The sequence below is a fragment of the Marmota monax genome, unplaced genomic scaffold, assembly GCF_021218885.2.
Source record: "Marmota monax isolate L192 unplaced genomic scaffold, Marmota_monax_Labrador192_F-V1.1 WCK01_AAM20220418_F8-fsc00015, whole genome shotgun sequence".
Taxonomy (NCBI): Eukaryota; Metazoa; Chordata; class Mammalia; order Rodentia; family Sciuridae; genus Marmota; species Marmota monax.
In genome coordinates this window covers 25,432,892-25,452,981 of record NW_026692194.1, presented here as the reverse complement: position 1 = coordinate 25,452,981, position 20,090 = coordinate 25,432,892, and the positions used below count along the sequence as shown (strand labels likewise).

The 20,090-nt window shown below is 34.5% G+C and overlaps 1 protein-coding gene across 10 annotated transcripts in view; it reads right to left on the bottom strand.

The window, feature by feature from the left end:
• Slc8a1 (solute carrier family 8 member A1) overlaps positions 1-19,253 on the bottom strand; it is a 370,999-nt gene extending 351,746 nt beyond the window's left edge. For 3 of the 10 annotated variants that reach the window (XM_058573586.1, XM_058573598.1, XM_058573602.1), the window contains exon 1: positions 19,100-19,247. In XM_058573586.1, coding sequence (XP_058429569.1) covers positions 19,100-19,130 — 31 coding nt within the window. In that variant the 5' untranslated portion in view covers positions 19,131-19,247. Of the gene's footprint in view, positions 1-19,099 lie in introns of all 10 variants that reach the window. The other 7 variants (XM_046425323.2, XM_046425326.2, XM_046425316.2 and 4 more) reach the window with 5 other exon arrangements.
• Between the last annotated feature and the right edge of the window lie 837 nt (positions 19,254-20,090).

The following is a 20,090-nucleotide window of genomic DNA, read 5'->3' as shown; positions in this document are numbered from 1 at the left end:
CTCTGTGCCTTTGCACCAGCCTGAGAGTCTCTTCTCACTTTTTTCACATTCAACATTACCCCTAGAAAATAACAGAGCAGCTTTTTCTACACAGGTGGTAAGAGGACTTTGGCATACTGCAGGGAGGGGAAGAAGCGAAGACAATCCATTTCACTTTGGAATTAGAAAGTTAGTTGGAGGACAAAGGATGGAAGGCCAAAGAACAGATCCTGTTGATTCTCACTTGACACAGCCTCATTACTGGAGCTAGAGGCTTCAGCTGGATCAAAGACCATTAAATGACTTCTTGACAACCTTCCACAGAGTCACTCTGGGAATATGGGAAAGGATCAGAAGGTTTACTGGCAGAATTTCTGCATAGAAACAATCTCAAAATTTTGGCCAATAAAACACTTTTCTAAATCCCCAAGGAGCCAATGCAGTGCCATTTTATTAAAAAGACATTCCTCAGATTTTACAGCCCTATGTGAACTAAGGGAGCCCACTCACCCTCACATGATACCCTTCTAACATCTTTACATGGCGTCAATAAGTCTGCGTTAAACACCAAAAAAGGGTTTCCCCCCTCCATACCTAGGTACACTCATAAGAATTTTGATGACATTAAATATGTATAAGATTTCTCCACCAAGAAACTAGTGAGATTGCATGGATATTTTATTTATATTCAAGGAAAATATGCATCATCTAAACAACATCAATCACTTGGAATATGCAATCACATATTTATGAGGGCAGATGCAATGCGCTTGACTTTAAAACGTGTGGCTTATTGAAAAGCATGGAGACACAGCTTTTTGTTATTGTTTTAACCTTTGATTATTGATGTGAGTTCTAAACCAAAACTTTACTATTTCAGACATTAATAAGCACAGCATAATTTTGTCGTGAAGATTTCAGATCCTTTAGTTTTCATTTCCTACGCTCTAAATATTTGTTCTCCTAAAGTTTCCACACTTAGGGAATGCAGAAACCATGTTTCTTTCCATATATATATGAGCATATTAATTTATTCAAGACTGATTAGAACCTACTAGATACCAAGCATTCCAATAAGTTTGAGGAAACAAAGATGAATGTTCTTTAGGTACTTAATGAGTCTTATATAAATTTAAAATTCTGTGTATATGCTAAAGATGCAATGTTGAATATAATATGTTAATGTTTTGAAGTGATTTATGGAGAGTGGTAAGGAGTAGTGAATTCACAACTATCTATTTATATAACCAGAGATGCCCAAGAATAAGTCTTTGATGTCAGCGTGGCAATGATATTGAATACAAGGTATTAATAACATCAGTGAAAACAAGCAAAAACCATAAAGCACAGTAAAGCTTTATCAAGACTGACATCCAGTTGGAACATATGGACAAAGATGCTTGTCACATTATTGAGAAACACATGTACTACATACAGCATAAAAAGATCTACTAATCAGGAACAATGGAGAATGAATTTATCTAATTGTTTCTCTAAACAATGTTTTCTCATATCTCAACCTGAAAACACTGCCCTTCACTATACCTCTTATGAAATTTGTATTTTTTCAATATATACTGTGAAGAACCAATACAAAGTAGAATCTCCCTATATACAAAGGATAATATCTTATAATCTTATCTGTTTTCTCTCATGAATAAAATTTAACAGTTGTGAAGCCTTAGGACGCCATCTAATTCAAGCTATTATTTTATACTCAAAGAAGCTTAGGTTCAGAAAATGCCATAAATGTGCCCAAGATCACACAACTTAGATGTTGGAAAATCAATGCAAGACCCTAGTTTTCTTTCCTTGACAATGTAGCAGTCTTCCCCCATGTTACCTCTGTCAATGGACAGTCCATTCATGTCTGTAATGGGTTTTCCTCCTCTCCTTCATTCTTCTCTCTCTCCAACCCTTTTATTTGATACTTGATACCATTTTCCCCTCCAGACATTGTTGCTTTAAAACATTTAAGGTCTTTAAGGTCAGACACGATCTTCCTGAATGTGTGCATCTACTCTCTTTTTCAGGTTTCTGCAATCACTACAAACCCATATTGGAATTATTAGGCCTAAGTTTTAATAACAACAAAAATGTGACAAGTTTGGTTGTCCCACTACCAGTTGGTGACTCATCCATCTAACTTGCATTTTCTTTTAGCTACCTGAAATTTTTGAACTCAAGCCAAAACTACCTAACATTTTTTATCAAAACTTCAAATCCATAGGTTTTTGAAAAATCTCTCTAATGCAACTATTAACAATAAACTCTGAATTAAAAAGAGGAAACATGCTCACGAGAATTCGATTTTAGGATTAAATGAATTATACATATATAAAGTCAAAGGGATCTAGAGATTGTTTAGTTCCATCTTTCCTTTTTGTAGATATTCAGAAAAGTGTGTCAATCATTCATGGATTTGATTCTTGTCAGTTATTGAAAAAATGTGAATTTGAAGCAGCTGTTTCTCCCTCTTTGATGAACTTGGTTACATTCTAAGAATTCAAGTGACAACTTATTTTCAGGTATTCTGCTTATATTCTTTCTCACCCACTATCTTCTTTGTCTGAAAATACTTATAACTAGTAAAGTCTGTATTACTTTTGTTAATTGGCTAATGAAGAAATAGAAACCGAAACTGAAGCAAAAAATCCTATTGCAGAGAGTTAAGCTTCTGTACTAAATTTGTCACTGTTAAATTTTATCACAAACACCAGGAATAAATAAAATTGAAAGCTATGTCTCAGTTGATGTACAAATTTTATGATTGTTTGTAGACATAATTAATGTTCTTGATAATATAAGCTGCCATTTTAATGATGGTTATCTGAGTCACTGAACATCATGGAAAGAGTAAAGACTTTAGTGCCAGGGAGATGTACATCCAAATTCTGATTTATCTATTTACAATGTAGTAACTCAACAAATGGGGTGATAATCATAATTGTTTTTATTATTCTGTCTTTGAAAGTAAAGTGAATTCTGAGGAACAATCTATCCTATTTTACGTATGTAGGCGAAAAGAGAAGGATCTAAGTTCAAGATAAACTCTTAAAGAGTGTTTTTTTTGTCTTTCTCTAATTATGCATATATAATTTTTCATCAGATGATAATGAGTAGGAAAATTTATGCAAAAATGACAAGCAATATCAGGAACAAAAAGTGGGTGTAGGAGAAAGTCACAGATGTATCTGTTATTGAGTTAAAAATCAACATGTACAATGAGAAGCTTCTACAAAGTCAACTACCTTCTTACACAATTTTTGACTGTGAACTTTATATAACAAGAAGGCATCCTGGTGATTATGAAGTCCAAACCCCTCATCCCATAGAGAAAGAAGAGATCTGGAGAAGATCAGTATTTGCTTTTTGATGTGTGGCAGAATTGGAATTTGTAGCCATAACTTGAGTTTTGAGTGGTAGTTACCTTTTATTCTCCAGACATTGAACCTAATACCATTACTCTTCTTTATTGACAGGGTTATCCTTTATTATTAAAAGACTGTCAATGATTCAGTTGTTAGATTCCAGAGATTACTTGGCTTCCAAGCAATGGTGTCTTAACTTAGTTAAATAAAGCAGAGCTATTCAGGGGCTAGCTACATTTGAAGGACTCTTGGGAAAAGACTCTTAGCAGTTGTGGGGTACCCACCTCTCATTCATTATCATTGTCTCCTCACTGTCAGAAAAGACTTTGACTCTAAAACCCAGGAGAATACAAAACCAAAGTGAAACTTCAGATGCTTTCTGAGCATATGGTTCTAGTACCTTTGAGAGGTCCACACAGCTCAAAATAAACAGATAAATTTGAGTTTAGTTAGTATGTCTGTTCATGCACAGTGAAAAACTGAGACAAATTTCCAGATCCAAATGGGTGCAGTAGTCTAGCGAAGTCTGATGTTGTCTCATTAAGATTTATTTGTGAAAGTGTTACCCAAAAGGATTTCAAAATATCTGAAGAAAGTCATACTACTGTATGGCAAATACTTCAAAAGAGTTGGGTCAAGATCTGAATAATGTTGCTATGAATGTTAGTGGATGTTTACAACCACTATGCATTGTTTTTGCCCTTAATAACCAGATAAACCAATGCTTGACTTTTAAATAAATTTATTCTCAGAATATATGTGAATATTGGAAAACAAAATCATTTAAAAGAGGATATTCATTTAAAAGAGAAATATTTCAATTATTCTTTCTTCTGTGTAAGTCCCTTCACTTTGAAACTAATGAAACTGGTAGGTTTGAGATTGGTAATTTTGGATAGCCTTACAATAAATAAGATATATATTTTTAGTTGATAAGTCATCAAAGCCTACTCCTACTTTAAAGTATAAATGAACAATATTACAAAAAATATGTTTGTAATTTAATCAGGTGAACCTTAGAATGTACAAAACAAAAAAAAAATCTTAAAATTAGCTTATCAGCATGGAGCTAAATCAGGAAGGGACAGGTTATCTGTTTGGGGCATGTGAAAGACAAAAGAAAAACATAACTCCTTAGAATATTTTCCTTGAGTTTCTCATGTAATGACAATTGCTTTTACTCATTAGCTTTTTTATTATATAAACATTTATCAACCATATCCACTATATGCCAGCCACTGACAAATCCTACATATACAAAGATGTGTGAGATAAGTATATGCCCCTAAAGAGCTTAGAGTCTGAGTGAAAGGCAGAAAAATGTATGTTGATATTACAATTACAGAGATACCCTCAGTGCAGTGGGGGCATCAAGGGATAATGTCAATCAGAATTGGATAATGGAAAGCATGGAACAAGAGAGGGGACAGTTGTTATATGGAATCATAAAGCACAGCAGGTTAAAAGGGAGTAAAAGAGCAGAAAGAAGATATTGAACATGTGAGAGAAAGGATATCTGAGCCACTCTCACTGGTACAGCAAACCACAAGTAGTATGGTATAGCTGGAACAAAAAAATATTTATGGAGTGTCACTGAGAAATATACTTAGAGCTACAATTGACAATTCACAATGCTTGACAGGACTAAAATTTCAAGGGTCTACGATACCAAACTAATGATTTTGATTTTATCTTGAGAGTTGTAGGAATTCATAGAAAGACTTTATGTAAGGGAGTGCCTGATCAAAATAGTGTTATATAACCAGATCACTTTGACAACAATGCGGAGAATAGTTGGGAGTGGACAGGCTGGATGCAGATTTCTCTTAGCATGTTATTGTATTTCTATAAAAGACAGATGGTAATGGATATGACAGAAAGTCAGGAGATATGAACTATACAATTTGGGACTGATTTGATGTCGTATGGATACATGAAGCCAAGGAAAAGACACTAAGTTGGTCAATGAATTATATAAACCAGAAATGTCAATTAAATGGATAGCAAAGATGATGAGTTTAATTTTGAAAATGTTGAACTTGAGTCTTTGGGTTTGCAGAAATGAGTTAGATAGCTGCGTATATGGGTTGGAGTATGGGTAACAAACAAGAGGAAATTGGAGTGTAAGATAAAAAGTAAAGGCAAAAAATTTTGTTTTAAATTTGTTCTGATGCTTTGCACAAGTAAGGTGCAACCCAAATGTATAGAATATTTTAAAACAGAACCTTGAACCAAGAGCTATCTACAAGGAACTTTGGAAATTGCAATAGGAATCATAAGATTGAGATAAAGTAGCTAGTAGAGAGGAATTTTAATATTTTAACACAAAGAAAAGATAAATATTTCAGGTCATCACTTTGTTAATCACCCTCATCTGGCCACTACACGTTGTGTACATAACTTGAACTATTACATTGTACCCCATAAGTCTGTACAATCATTAGGTGTTGATAAAATTTTTTTAAAGGATGAAAATAAATATAATAAATAAATATAATTTTAATGTTCAAAATCAAGTCAGCCTAACTTTATAAATTTTAGGAATTAAAAATCAGTTGCACAGAGAAATGTTGTTGGCAAATGACTCCTGACTTTCACAAGGATATTTGACATAATTACACATAGGTACTTTGGACCAAATGGAGACATGCAGACTGAATGATAATGCAATCAGATGAAACACCAACCATGTGCTCAAGGATTGCTGACACTGGATGGATTGTGAATCCTATGCAGCAAGGCTCTGACTGTGGCTTTGTTCAAATACTATAGCAGAGTTTTAGATGAAGATATGAAAAGCATTTTCACTACTTTTGCAATAGATTCAAAGCTGAAGGATGAAAACAGGCTGAATGGCATTTAAGATACAAAAAGCCAAAAACAAAAATAGAAGAAATTAAATAGAGGTGGCTCTCAAGATCCTGCACTTGGAGCTCTCAAGTACTTCTTGGCTTAGTTGTTCCTGTCAATTTTCTCAATGCACAAACTAATTAAATCATAAAATAGAAACTAGGGACACATTTAAATAAGAATTTTCAGACACTACTTATAAGCAGAAATTCACATACACTTGATAAAAAGAGCAACCGGGGCCATTGAGAAAGTTTGAGGTAAACATAAGACTCCTTGTATTCAGAGACTTCAGGGAATGCCAGGTGGAATAGGAATCCTAAGGACTAGAACCTACAATACCATAGAAAAAAGCCACCTTCCTCGGGTATCTCCATAATGCATTTGCCCATAGTGGAGTGGATGATAGCTTTGACTCTAGAGCCAGACTTCTCCAGTTTTACTACTAACTGAGTGATCTTGGACAGATTTACTTAGTAGCTTCCTAATTTTCCTCATCTGAATATGGGACAATAGGATTTAGCTCATATGGTTATTGTCAGGATTTAATGAGTTAATATATGTTAAAAAATACTGGTATAGAGGAATTGCTTTAAGTGCCAGTTTCCATTGTTTGTAGTAGTTACAGGAGAGTACAATACCCACCACAGTTCCACTCCCCAAAGAAATATTAGACAGAATGAAGAGATTCAGAGGAGTACTCTTTAAGCAGCTTCAAAAAGCTTATAGGTCATTTGTGAACTGGTGATTGCAAGCTGGTAACACATTCTCAAAGTGTCCTGGTGGCAGGTTCACCCAGACAAGTCCCATGAAAATTTGGGATGAAGCCAGCTACAGGCAACATCTTCCATCCCAGGACCTATGATAATCCCCAGTTTTTTATGTGACCAAACTGACTACATTTTTCCTTTCTGAGCTTATCTTCTTACCTTCATACTTTACTTTTCTGTATAGGGTACTGGCTTCATGTCAATGGCTGATTCAGAATAAGTTTTGTTCTTTGCCCACTGTCTTTGACTCTGATTCCTAGTCGTTGCAAGGGGAGATTGACAGGGTACAAAGAAGTCTTTGAGAATTTCCAGGCATTAAAAGTCCATAATACTATAAGCATAAAGTGAATATTGGATTTTCATGGAAATGGAAAAAGATAAAGACCAAGGGCATCATGGAGATTTTGCTAGCTGCTGAATCAGGGTGCCATTGTTTCTAAATTGAATTTATATATATACATACATATGTCACACGTGATCACATTGTACACTTTGAATAATACAGCAATATACAATCTTTATTTGTCAGTCAAAATTTTTAAAAAATTGTGTTTTGGAGTTTCTCACACTGCTGACACATCTACCTAGCAATCTAACTAAAATTTAGATTTATTTATAAGAGTAGATTCACCCCTTCTACTCTCTCCCCGGAGCATAGCTTTCTCATACTGAGTTCTAAGAAAGGCTGGAGTCATAAGATACTAATTAGTGCTTTGAAAAAAAATAAAATCTGTGAAAAAATGACTTTGAGAGACACTGAATGACTAAATCAGTGTGAAGATATTCCCAAGGCAGATTAGTTCAGTAAAATTGCCCCAAATTCATTCAATAAAGAATCAGTTTACCTGAGCCATCTCTGGTTTATTCTTTCATAAAATTATTTTTAGCCTATTACCCATTAATATTTTATAAATCTAGTATGTGAAAGAATTTGAAATTATTAATATTAGCTGCCTTTCTTTGAACAACTACTCAGGACTCATTTGTTCTTGAAAACTGCCCTTTAATTAGTGCAAACCTATGTCCCAGCTTGCTGGGGACATTCCTAGTTCACTGATGTTGATCCATTGCAATTATTAACAACTCCTCTTTCACTCTCAAAAATATCCTTGTTCTGACGAACAATTATATAGATACTCAACCCGTAAGGTATTTATCCCCTGCTTCTTTTTTTTGGCTGGAGTGCGGGGTGTTTGCCTCCCTTCAGTCTACCCTGCCTACTCAAGCCAGAAAGAATTTTTTAAAATGTAAATTAGATCGTTTTGTTTCTTCACAGAAAATCCTCCAATGGTTTCCCAGCACCCTCAGAAAGAAGTCCCAGATGGAGTCTCATAAATCTAAGGGCCTCAAAGACCTAATGGATTAGCCTCTGGCTACATCTCTGATGCAATATTTTTAACATTGTTCTGCTTTTGGTCCAGCCACGCTGGGCTCCTGACAGTTCTAGAATCATACAGAGTGCCCCTACCTCAAGGCCTTTACTTTTGCTGTTTTAGCCCCGTGTCTGGGAACCACCTTTTCAATTATTCGCATGACTCATTTCCTTTCTTCAGTTCATTTTCTGCTCAAATTTATTTCTTTTAACCACCCTCTAATGTGATTTCCTTCTACTATCCTTCTGTATCTCCCTCCTTATTCTGCTTTACTTTGTATTTGGCTTGGATATTGAGTTGTATCTCTCACACCCCACACACATTAGAGTTCTGATTCTTTGTGATGTATGTATTCTCTTAATATAACATTTCTGCATAAATTAGCAAAATAGTTTAAAATAATCACACACACTTGCTGACTTCAGAGTACTGACATTTTTAAGGAAGTTGCCAATTTTCATTTGGTATCTCCCTCAGTTCTAGATACTTTGATTGGCAAGAATTCTCTTTTGATGTGTGTGTAGTCTTTAGACAAATATGGATACAGTCTACCTACTTCACTTTGGGAAATGGAGCTATAATTGAATCAGACACTTAGAAGCAAAGCACTTTCTAGAAATCACCCAGTACAGCTTCCTAGTCAGATAGGAAAATATACCAAGAAAAACAAATGTTTTAAGTGCTTCAGGGGGTGGTCACATCTATTTTGGCTTATGAATTATCTTGTTCTTTTGATAGTTCTAATTCCCCACATAGTAAAGATCTCAAATCCTAGCCCCTTCTCATCTACTACCAAGGTAAGACCTGACCAAAGCTTAGCAATAAGAGTACATAATCTTATGGCAATTATCAAGAATACAAACAACAATAAATGTTGGTGAGGATGAGGGGAAAAAGTTACACTCATGTATTGCTGGTGGGACTGCGATGCAACCAATATGGAAAGCACTATGGAGAGTCCTTGGAAAATTTGAAATGGAACCACCAGTTGACCCAGCTCTCCCACTCCTCGGTTTATATCCAAAGGACTTAAAATCAGCATATTACAGCGATGTAGCCACATCAATGTTTATAGTAGCTCAACTCATAATAACTAAACTAGGGAATCAACCTAGATGCCCTTCAACAGAAGAATGGATAAAAAAGTGATATATACATAATTTATATATATATATCATATATGATAGAACATTACTCAGCCTTAAAGAAGAATGAAATTATGGCATTTTCTGGTAAATGGATGGAGCTGCAGAATATTATATTAAGTGAAATAAGCCAATCCCAAAACACCAAAGGCCAAATGTTTTCTCTAATATGCAATTGCTAATTCACAATGGTGGGGGGCTAGGGAAGAATAGAGTTACTTTAGGTAGAGGGGAGTGAAGGGAGGGAAGGAGGTATAAGGGTAGGAAAGACAGTTGAATGAATCAAAATTATTACCCTATGTACATATATAACTATATCACCGGTGGGATTCTACATCATGTACAACCCGAAGAATGAAAAATTATACTTCTTTATATGTGATGATGAATCAAACTGCATTATACTGTCATGTATAACTAATTAAAACAAATTTTAAAAATCTAAAAAAAAAGAGTACATCATCTCCCCACCCCATGCAGATGCAAGGGTGGGTTTCAAACAGTGCTATGTCCACCGAAACAAAGAAAATTTTTCTATTTTTCCTCTTTTATTTACTGTTCAAGATCTTTCTATAAAGCATCAAAATTATCTTGGTCGTCTCTAAATATTGCCCTAATATCATTTTCAAAATAAAGTCTCTCCTTTCCATCTGTTATCATTAGATATATGGTGTCCCCACAAAAACTCATGTCTGAGACAATGCAAGAAAGTTTAGAGTTGAAAGATTAGATTATAAGAAGTTTAACATAATCACTGAATTGGTCTCCTGATAGAAAAACTTGGTGGTAACTGCAGGCAGGTAGGGTGTGACTGGAGGTGTGACTAGGGAATCAACTAGGGAATCAATATATGCCTTTGGGATATATATTTTGTCCTTGCTGAATGGAGCTGATTATGTTCTTTTTTAAAAATTGCTTTTATTTTTTAAATACATGACAGCAGAATGCATCACAATTCTTGTTATACATATAGAACACAATTTTTCATATCTCTGTTTGTATATAAAGTATGTTCATGCCAATTCATGTCTTCATCCATGTACTTTGGATAATGATGACCATCACATTCCACCATTATTTCTAACCCCCTGCCCCTCCCTTCCCTCCCACTCCTCCTCTGCCCTATCTAGAGTTCATCTATTCCTCCCGTGTGGGCCGGATCATGTTCTAAGCTGCCTTCCTCCACTACACCCTTCTGCCATGGTGTTCTGTCCCATCCCAAGCCGTCAAGCTGTCTTTGGTCTGAGACCTCTGAAATCATGAGCCCCCAAATAAATTTTCCATCCTTAAAAATGTTCTTGTCCGGTCTTTTGGTCACAGCAGCAAAAAAGCTGACTGAAACATCATCCATGCCTATACCCCAATAAGACTGTGATTTGTTTTATTTAGTCCATTCTAGGAAAATGAATATAGAAAAGCAAATAAAATAAATAAAATCCTGGAAATCAATATTCTATTGAATTTATAGTCATTTAAAAACTTTTTCTAGAAAAATTCTATATGGTTTGTCTCTCCAGTGTTCCATCCCTTCATCTGACCCACTGCAGGGCAAAACCGCTGTAGCCTGACCACTTCCCTCCTAGTCTCTGTGCTGCTATTCAGTTATCAACCTCTGCAATTGTCTTTGAAAACTGTACAACCTGGAATTTTATTAATAATTACTTGATGGTATGTCCTAAGGCTATATCTTAGCCATCATTTTATATACCAAAAGGCAATATTCAGAATTTAGAAGATGTTTAATAAATGCTTGCTGAATGAATAAGACCTAATATTTATTGAACAATCACTATGTGATAGGAACTAAACATAATATATACTTTATCTTATTGTTTCTTACTATGAGAAAAAATAACATTTTAATATTGTTTTCTCTGTTCTTTTAGTATAAGTATGGAGATTTGTTAGAGTGAGGACTTTCAGCTAGGTGATAAATGCACTCCAGGTAATAAATGCATTACCTAGAGTGAGTGAAAATATTCATTTACTCACTCAGTTTTTCATCAGCATTTATTATTTATTTGGGGTCAGAAAATGGTAGTTGATATGCAAGATTAAGGGGGATGCCACAAGTCTGCCTATTCTCATAGTTAGAACACTTCCATGGTTCTCCTTCACCACCCTTATTCCCCTATCACTGACTTGGGACCAAATCTCCAAATTCTTAACAAGATATGGGAGACGTTCTTATTATTGCTTCCATGACTGTCTCACATGTAAAGCTTGAGCAACTCAGAACACTAATAGAGCCAGGCACAGTGGTGTGCTCCTTTAATCCCAGCAATTTAGAGTTTTCCACGTGTAATTCAGAGACTTTCTCTTTCCTCCAAATTTTGCATATTCTTCTGCCTCTACCCACATCTCCACAGGCCTGTGTTATTTATTCTTTCTCATAGTTTTCTTCAAACTAACTTGCAACAGTCTATTTATGTGATTCTATTGTTTAGGACTGTCTCCTAGTACTCAGTATAGCTTCAGGTACTCAGTATCGTTTGGTACAGTGGGGGTTTTGCACAATATATTGTTGTGACACACTGGCAGAGTTAGTGCCCTGAGAACACAATAAAAAGCATACCCATGCATACCTACAAATACATACACTTATCTTCTACAGTAATCTCAATCTACTTGGTTTGTACAGTTATCATCTCCCACAAAACAACAAAAATAATATTCAAAAAAATTTTCTATTCTATTAGAACACCTATGGATATATATGAAATATTGGTGTTAAAGATGTCAATGGAGCTTAATAGACATTCTATAAACTATGCATTTTCTATTCATTTCACATATATAGTCATTAAATAGCCTGTCCTACATGTTCAAACCACAAATCTGTGTCAAATTATTATTTATTTGAGAGAGAGGATTAATTTCAAGTTAGCCCTTTTCAGAAGATCTTGCCACTATTGAATGGCAACTACAGTTCATCATATGTGTTAACTCTCATCAATTGGTGCTGGGTACCAGCAACACTTTACTGACAGTGATTTTGTGTCTCATCTGGGCTCATCAATGAAGATGACATGATTGATATCTGACATGGGTGCTATGAGATTAGGGAGCACAGTGTTTCAGCTGCCCCTTGACTGGACTCTAAATCATTGTTTAACATTTCAAGGTCATACTCAGATTACTTTTCTGCAGAATTTCTTACAGTTAGTAATATGTAAGCATGCCTTCCACATATCTGAGATGGAGAGTACTTCTATGCAATATTTTCTTGATCCTGAGATCCTTTATTTTACCAAACTTATAGATGAAAAACTTGTTCTCAGACCATATTTGGGGAAATGTAGTTTGGAGATCTGTTTCCTACTATGTAATGAATATTTAGTGTATATTCCTTGGAAAATAGATAATTCTATCAAGTGATTTAGTTGTATGTTATTTTAGCTGTACTCAAAAGGTTTATTGACAGGGGACAAAAGAGCTTTGGAACAAATATTCATTGCGTTATTCACTTAGTCTGTGTTCCCCAAAAGAGCATGGGATTTTACCTTGGCTCTGAGACATATATATTGAATTTAAGTATGTAAAAGTTGCTAAAATTTAGGTTTTTTTAATAATGCAACTTTGGGTGTATCTTTCATATACTTTGTTTTTATTTTTCAATGTTTTGTATTGCTCAGGAAGGTATGCGATATAAATTACTACAGTAGTTTACTATTTATTTGGCTGTTGAAATATCAGCTGTTGTTTGCTGATAATATTTAAATATAAAGCTTGTCAAGGTCAATAGGTATATGAGACCTCAAAGAACTCCATTTTTTTTTGTTGTTGTTGTTGTTGAAATCTTTAATCTTATTATTTGCTTTTCCTTTCGCCTGGCTGTTTTGCAGTAGCTATTTAACTTTGTAAGGCAAAAGAATATTTAAATCAATGGTAGCAAAATTATCTCTGGGGAAACAATATAATAAGTGATCTTGAATGTGTGGTGAAGTAAAAATAGAGTGTTAGAAGGTGAGTTTGACTTTTATTGCTCTGAACATGCATGATAAAAATAATAGAAAAGAGGAAAGCATTCATTATATTCTTGCAAAATGAGGTGACCAAATTCTCTATAATTTGCACTGCCTTAGTTTAAATATATTTCATTATAATTTTCATGAAACTAAATGCACGGCACAATATTGGAGAAAATTGTACATTAGATTCCCAAAGGTCCTATGTCTATAAGCATAATCTAAGTGTAGGTTGAATGCCAAGTGGGTCTCTTGTTCTTCATTTTAGATTTATGAATTGGAATTTAAATGGGATTTAACATGTATGTGGGATGAGTTTTTGAATACAATAGTTTCATTTAAATGATTCTTATCTCATTTCTCATTTTTATCCAAATCCTCTTTGCTATGCAACCTTGAAGAGTGGTGAAAAGGGTGTTAAAAATTTCAATACATATTTATTGAAAGATAAGTAATATGATAGAGGGGTAAGGATGGAATATAGTCACAAAATAATAATTTAACCTCTCTTTCTGAAGAAAGTCACTACTCAACAATGGTAACTACTCAACAATTTAGAAATATTTATTTTTAAAGAGAAGTTAATGCTATTATTTAGTTGGTATTTAAAATGGTTTGTTTATTCGTTAAACATATACAACTAAATGAAGAGTAATCTGAACGAATAACATTGTTTTGTTTGTACTTCTTTCTAGCACCATACTGAACTTTTCACACATGAATTTTGTTATTTGTTCCCATTTCTAAAATGTCAGGAAATACTTGTTGGATGGTGTAACACAGAGGCTAAGCACAGGCTTCAAATTCAGCCTTCTCTGCTTACTAACCCTGTGATCTTGGCATATTATTTAACCTTTCTGTGTATCAGTGTCTCCATCAGTAAAATGGGTAATTATCTCACAAGATAATTGCCAGCATTAATAAATTAATACACATTGCTTGCTTAGAAGTACACTTAGAAAACAGAAAGAGCTCAACATGTAACAGGAGAATTTTTTTTGGTAAGGACATAGTTTTTTGAACAGCATGGCAGTAAATAGCTTAGTTGATGAATCTTAGGATTTTAGCTTAAGAACAACAAAAGTCATTTTGTTTCACAGAATACATTTTATGCATATGGCTAAAGAAATGAATATTTCTTTATATTTCATATGGCCACATGAAGATTAGAAATAATTTATTAAAATTATGTTTTTTACATTTAATTCAATAACAGCTTGCAATTGGTAATAGTTCATAATGTGATTTATTATATGACTGTGTCTTGTTTCTTAGAGGGCAAGGGTTAAACACACTAAGAGACTGAAGTTACAATTATTATTGTCCATTATCATTATTAATTGGCATCTTATACATAGATGCTGGATAAATATTCAATAGATTCTTCTATCTCATTTACTTAAAACACACTTTTTTTCCAGAAAGTAATTGAAGATGTTTTGTGTTAAGGAATTTTTTTCTTTTTGATAGAAACTCATTTGACTTTAATATTGATTACAAGGATGATGTCATCATTAATTGGTTATTATACTAAACTCTTTATTTGCATTTCTCCACTTAATCCCTTCAACATGGGTCATTTCCCTGGTCTCTACTCACTGACTTGAGCAGTCTCTACTAGCATTTATTTCAGAACCTTCTTTGCAGGGTGTTGACTCAGTCTTCATCTCCTACTTAATAGAAGAAGTCTGCTCTGGACGGTGTATACCCTCTTAGAATTTTGTCTAGTGTTAGTTTTTAATTCGTATATTTTGATATGCAGTAAATGAATATATCTTCTGCATAAAATCATACACTATCTTACCAAATTCCTAGGTACTTACTAAGAAGGTATGAGGCAAAAAAAAATCTCTTTTTTAAGAGAAACATTACATTTTGTAGAAAACTGTTGCTATCCAAAACTAATAGGTCCTTTGGGGATGGCTATTTGATGATTTGCTAATCAATATAAAATTTTATTTAGCAACTATAATTAACAGCCATAATATCACATACATACATTTTACACTTTTTAATAATTGTGGCTAGCATTCACATAGGATTCAGGCCAAGGACTATAAATGATTATCAGATACCCATTTCCTTGACAGGGAAAACTTTAAAAATGTGGAAACTTTTAAATAGGAATCCCCTATGAGCAAAGAAATAACCTTTATTTAATGACCATCAGTAATCAGAAATAACATTTCTGAGTAAAAATACTTATATATTTATTTATTATTTTTGTAACCTTCAGTTGTGGGTCTTTTAGTTTTCCCTGTTAAACATAAATAAACTGGTTACCATTTTTTTTTATTGTGAAATGAAACTGAGTCTCATATTGACTGCACATTGGAATTTCATGAGGTAGATTAAAAAAATAAACTACTATTGTCTAGACCCCATAAGCTAGTTCAGCAGGGGTGCAGTTGGTAATCACCTCTCCTAAGTGATTTTAATGTGCAGACAGAGTTGAGATACATGGTTCATTTCAGGAGAAGTCAACAGGATATGAAAAGCCATTTTTCACTCAACAACACTAAATGCCATCTGAAATTGTTTACATTTCCCTATTTTATAATACCATAAAAAATACCTTCAACAATTCTCTGATATGCAATTTTCTTGTAATACCTTGTTGTGAAACTTGAAAGTATGGAACTTTAAGATTAAGAATTTGAAAGAGGTTCTGCTTGGGTGGATCAATTCTGATTAGAATACCAGGTGATCTGGATTCTGGGGCTCCTCCAACTTATTTTGATTGACCTTGGGGAAACATATGGCCTTTTTGGTCTTCAAATTCCTCCCTAGGACATTCCCCTAGTCCCAGGCCTTTTATAAATATATAATATATTATATATTTATAAAAGGACAAAATATCTTTATTTTGTTTATTTATTTTTATGTGGTCCTCACATGTGCAAGGCAAACACTCTGCCACAACCCCAGCTCCTTTTGTAACATTTTTAAGTTCTGTCTAGGACAATTCAATGTCATTGTTTTAAATAACCCGAGAAAGGGTATTTTTTTTTTAACAGAATAACCCCCAATGGTATCTTTTCTTTAAAACTTAATGACCTTTCCTATGGGCCAAATTTTTCATGCTGCCAGAAAAGGAAATCCCTATTCTTCCTTTCATATAAACTCTCCTAACATTCAGAAATATTGTCTCCCTTTAAAGCCCCTGAAAAGTTCTTTTTCCTCTTAACCATTGTATTCTAATAGACCAGGGCACAGACAATCTAGTTTGATCCCATTAAGTAGAAAGAAACTTCAAAATTGTGCTCCATGCCATTTGGACAAATTTCAACTTCTCTGTTAACCACCATGAATTAGCTTCATACCTCAGCTGACTATAACATAGAGCATCAAAGCCATTTGGCTCTCACATAAGACTGCCAGCACTTCCAATTCTCCTCTCTAACTAAGCATGATCTCAGGATTTTGTACATGTATAGTCATCATTGCCGAGTGCTTAAGAAGTCACAAGTCAAGAGGGCAAGCGGCTTGACTGCCATTAATTTTCTTCCAAAAATGTTAACATATGATACATAAAAATAGCAGTAAGTCATTTTCTATTACTTACATTCTGCCTTTCAAATTTGCTTGCTAAAGAGAAACAGAGCAGACATTGCTCATGAAGGCTGCACACTTGAAATGGACTTGGCAGTCAGCAAATGAGAAAACAGTACATGGTGACATGTATGCATTACATCTGTTCACAAATACAAGTGGCATCGTTTATATGAACCTTTTACATATTGAAAATTGCAAAGACTCCTGCTGTGCTGTTCCTTTTGGGAAGCCGGCTGGTATGTAGTGTTTAATTAAGTATTTTAAAACCATCCTTTTGTAGGCCTGTTCCACTTTAGCTAAAGTTATGACAGCTTGTCTCTGTTAGTTTAAAAAAAGAAGGCATAGTTTATTTCCCTCTCTCTCTCCTTCTCTCTTTCTCTCTCTCAGATCCAGGATATTAGTATTTTTCAGTGAAGTAAAATAGTCTATTTTAGAAATGTAGAAAGGGTAAGTTTAACTGTGCTATCAATTTAACACAGTACCAATGTAAATAGATATATAAAAGAATAATTTGATGTGAAATCTGTCTTTTAGTATAATAATAATTTTAATAATGATGCTGCATTATTGTTGAAACAAAGCTGTATTTTCTCTTTTTCTGCCACTTTTTCAGTGTAATGGAACATTCACGGTTGGGAAGAAGTCACCACATAAGTAGCCATTTTCTCTATATCCATTAATCCTTTCCCAGGTATCTCATTCATCCAGCAAACATCTCCTTGGTTAGTATTACAAACTACTTTTGTTCTTTTCTTACACTTTTTTATTCATCATTTTCCACATCATGTTTGTCATGGGGAAAGACAATCACATTTACTATTTCTTTCCCTCCTCACCCCCCAGCTTAAGCTCTATTATAAAATTGAAAACTAAATGAAAAGTGACTTCACATTGCACTCGAATTATACACCTATTATTCTCAACAAGGTAAATCTTAAGTCTAAATTCCATTATCTAGTGTAAGAACTATTTTAATTCAATCTTGGGAAAATACGCATATTTTATAGATACGACCTATAATTTTTTTCCCCCTGACTTTTGTGTTTGGCAGAAGTTCGAAAACTTTGTTCACAATTTTAATGGAGCTGTTTTCATTATTTAATAACTACAGTTTGGGAATTAGCTGGAATAACATCTCAAAGTGAAATTGATATGACTTAGCTGGGTTAGCCAGGGTTCTAGGAAATAGAGAATAGTCACATAGCTGTTGATGCTGTTCTTTATACCCATCCCTTTACCTCAGATTTTTGAGATATATAACTTAGGCTATTTTGCCAGAATCTACTATTTCTATACTGGTCACTGATAGCAAAGTGATAATAATTTGGGGGAACAATTTTCCTCGAGTTCCTAAAATTTTAGTCATTCACAACAAAGAAAGAAAAAAAGAAAGAGAAAGAAAGAAAGAAAGAAAGAAAGAAAGAAAGAAAGAAAGAAAGACAAACTTCTAAAGGTACTCAGAAAATCCAGGGTTTACAGCTGGTTTCAGCAACTTCAACTTGCACAAGACCCCATGTTTGTGAAAACAACCCAAGAATCTTTGAACAGGATGTAATCAACCTCTGAGCTGCTGAGAAACATTGCAAACATGACTTCAGCTGCCAAAAATAATAAAGTCGTTTGCGAGCAGCTCTTCCTATATCTAAGGAAGAACTAACCACACGTGTGAGTTTTTGCTGGCTTAGGAAGAAGGAACAAGGAAAATGACAAATCCCACCCACCCCACCCTAAAATGCGCAGGGAGTATCAGAATCCTGTGGGAAGCTGTGGCCCATTCCAAAAGGTGCTGGCAATGTTGAGGAAGACTCATATCCACAAAATTCCAAATGGTAAGTGACCCAGGACAAAGGGATTTTATTTGGCAGCTAATCTGTGTTGTCACTTTCCCTGCATAGCCAAGCTGCACTGTCTTGTGAAGGCAGAGCTGTTAAATACCTCTTAGTCAACAGTCCTGACCCAAATCTTCCTTTTTTTTTTTCTTTTTTAAATTTTATCTGGCATCTTCCCTTAAAGAATCTTCAGGGTTCTGAAGGGAATATTCACAAATAATCCTTTAGATAAGTTTCATCACAAAAGCCCTGCACCTACCTCTGTCAAGTCTTAGCTGCTCAGTCTGCATGGGCTGGATGTGAAAAAAGATCCGGTGTGATGGCTTCTCCAAATTTACCAGAAAGGACGGACCTGGGATGCTTGTCCTTTAAGTGTCTCTAAGCATGGTTTGCATAGCTGGATCTCAGCTTATCTGTGCCTTTCGGCTTTCGCTTCCATACATGGATCTGTTCCCAACAGTAACTCCAAGCTGTCGAAAAGAAGCTATCTGGCAGCTCTCCGCTTCATCCAACACATGGATGATAAAAATACACATATAGAGATCTTTCCAGCCAGACCCATTCCCTACCCCGTGATCCTGCCACTATGCGTTTTTGCAAATACACTTTGGAGATTGGCATTTCTACTCTCCAGATTTTAGGAGCACAGCCAATTTCTACCTCATTTCCACATAAAGCTTTTAGGGTGTGGGTTTGTTTAGATTTAGGAAAATAGAGACATAACTATGGTTCATTCTTGAATCTTTTAGTAATAGGATGTTTATGGGACCTGAGAAATGTTTAGTGAATGAATCAATTTGTAGATGAATGGCTGAATAAATGGGTAACATTGTATGTGAATGAATAAATGTATGCGGAATGTATTTATTTAATTGGGAATGGTTGTTAACACCCTATGTCATTTGTCTTAAAGAAAAAAGTAGCAGAGGGTCAAAGTAATCAAGATCTGTAACAGAGGAGAGGCAGGTTCTTACTTAAACAGCTTCTTGTTGAGGCTACTGTGTGAATCCCATTAAGCTATTCTCTAGTGCATCCTTTGAAATTCAGAAAACTTTTCTTTAATGCTAAAGACTATATACCTGAACAGAATACTAATTGTTACATTTGTTCATTATCAGTGATAGTTTAAATGATACCTATTGTACCCTAATTCTTAAGCAGGGAATAAATCCTGCTCTGCAGAGGAAGAGGTACTCCATGAGAGGGTTGCTTAACTTTCCAGTTTTTTTTTTTTTTATTTTTATTTTTTC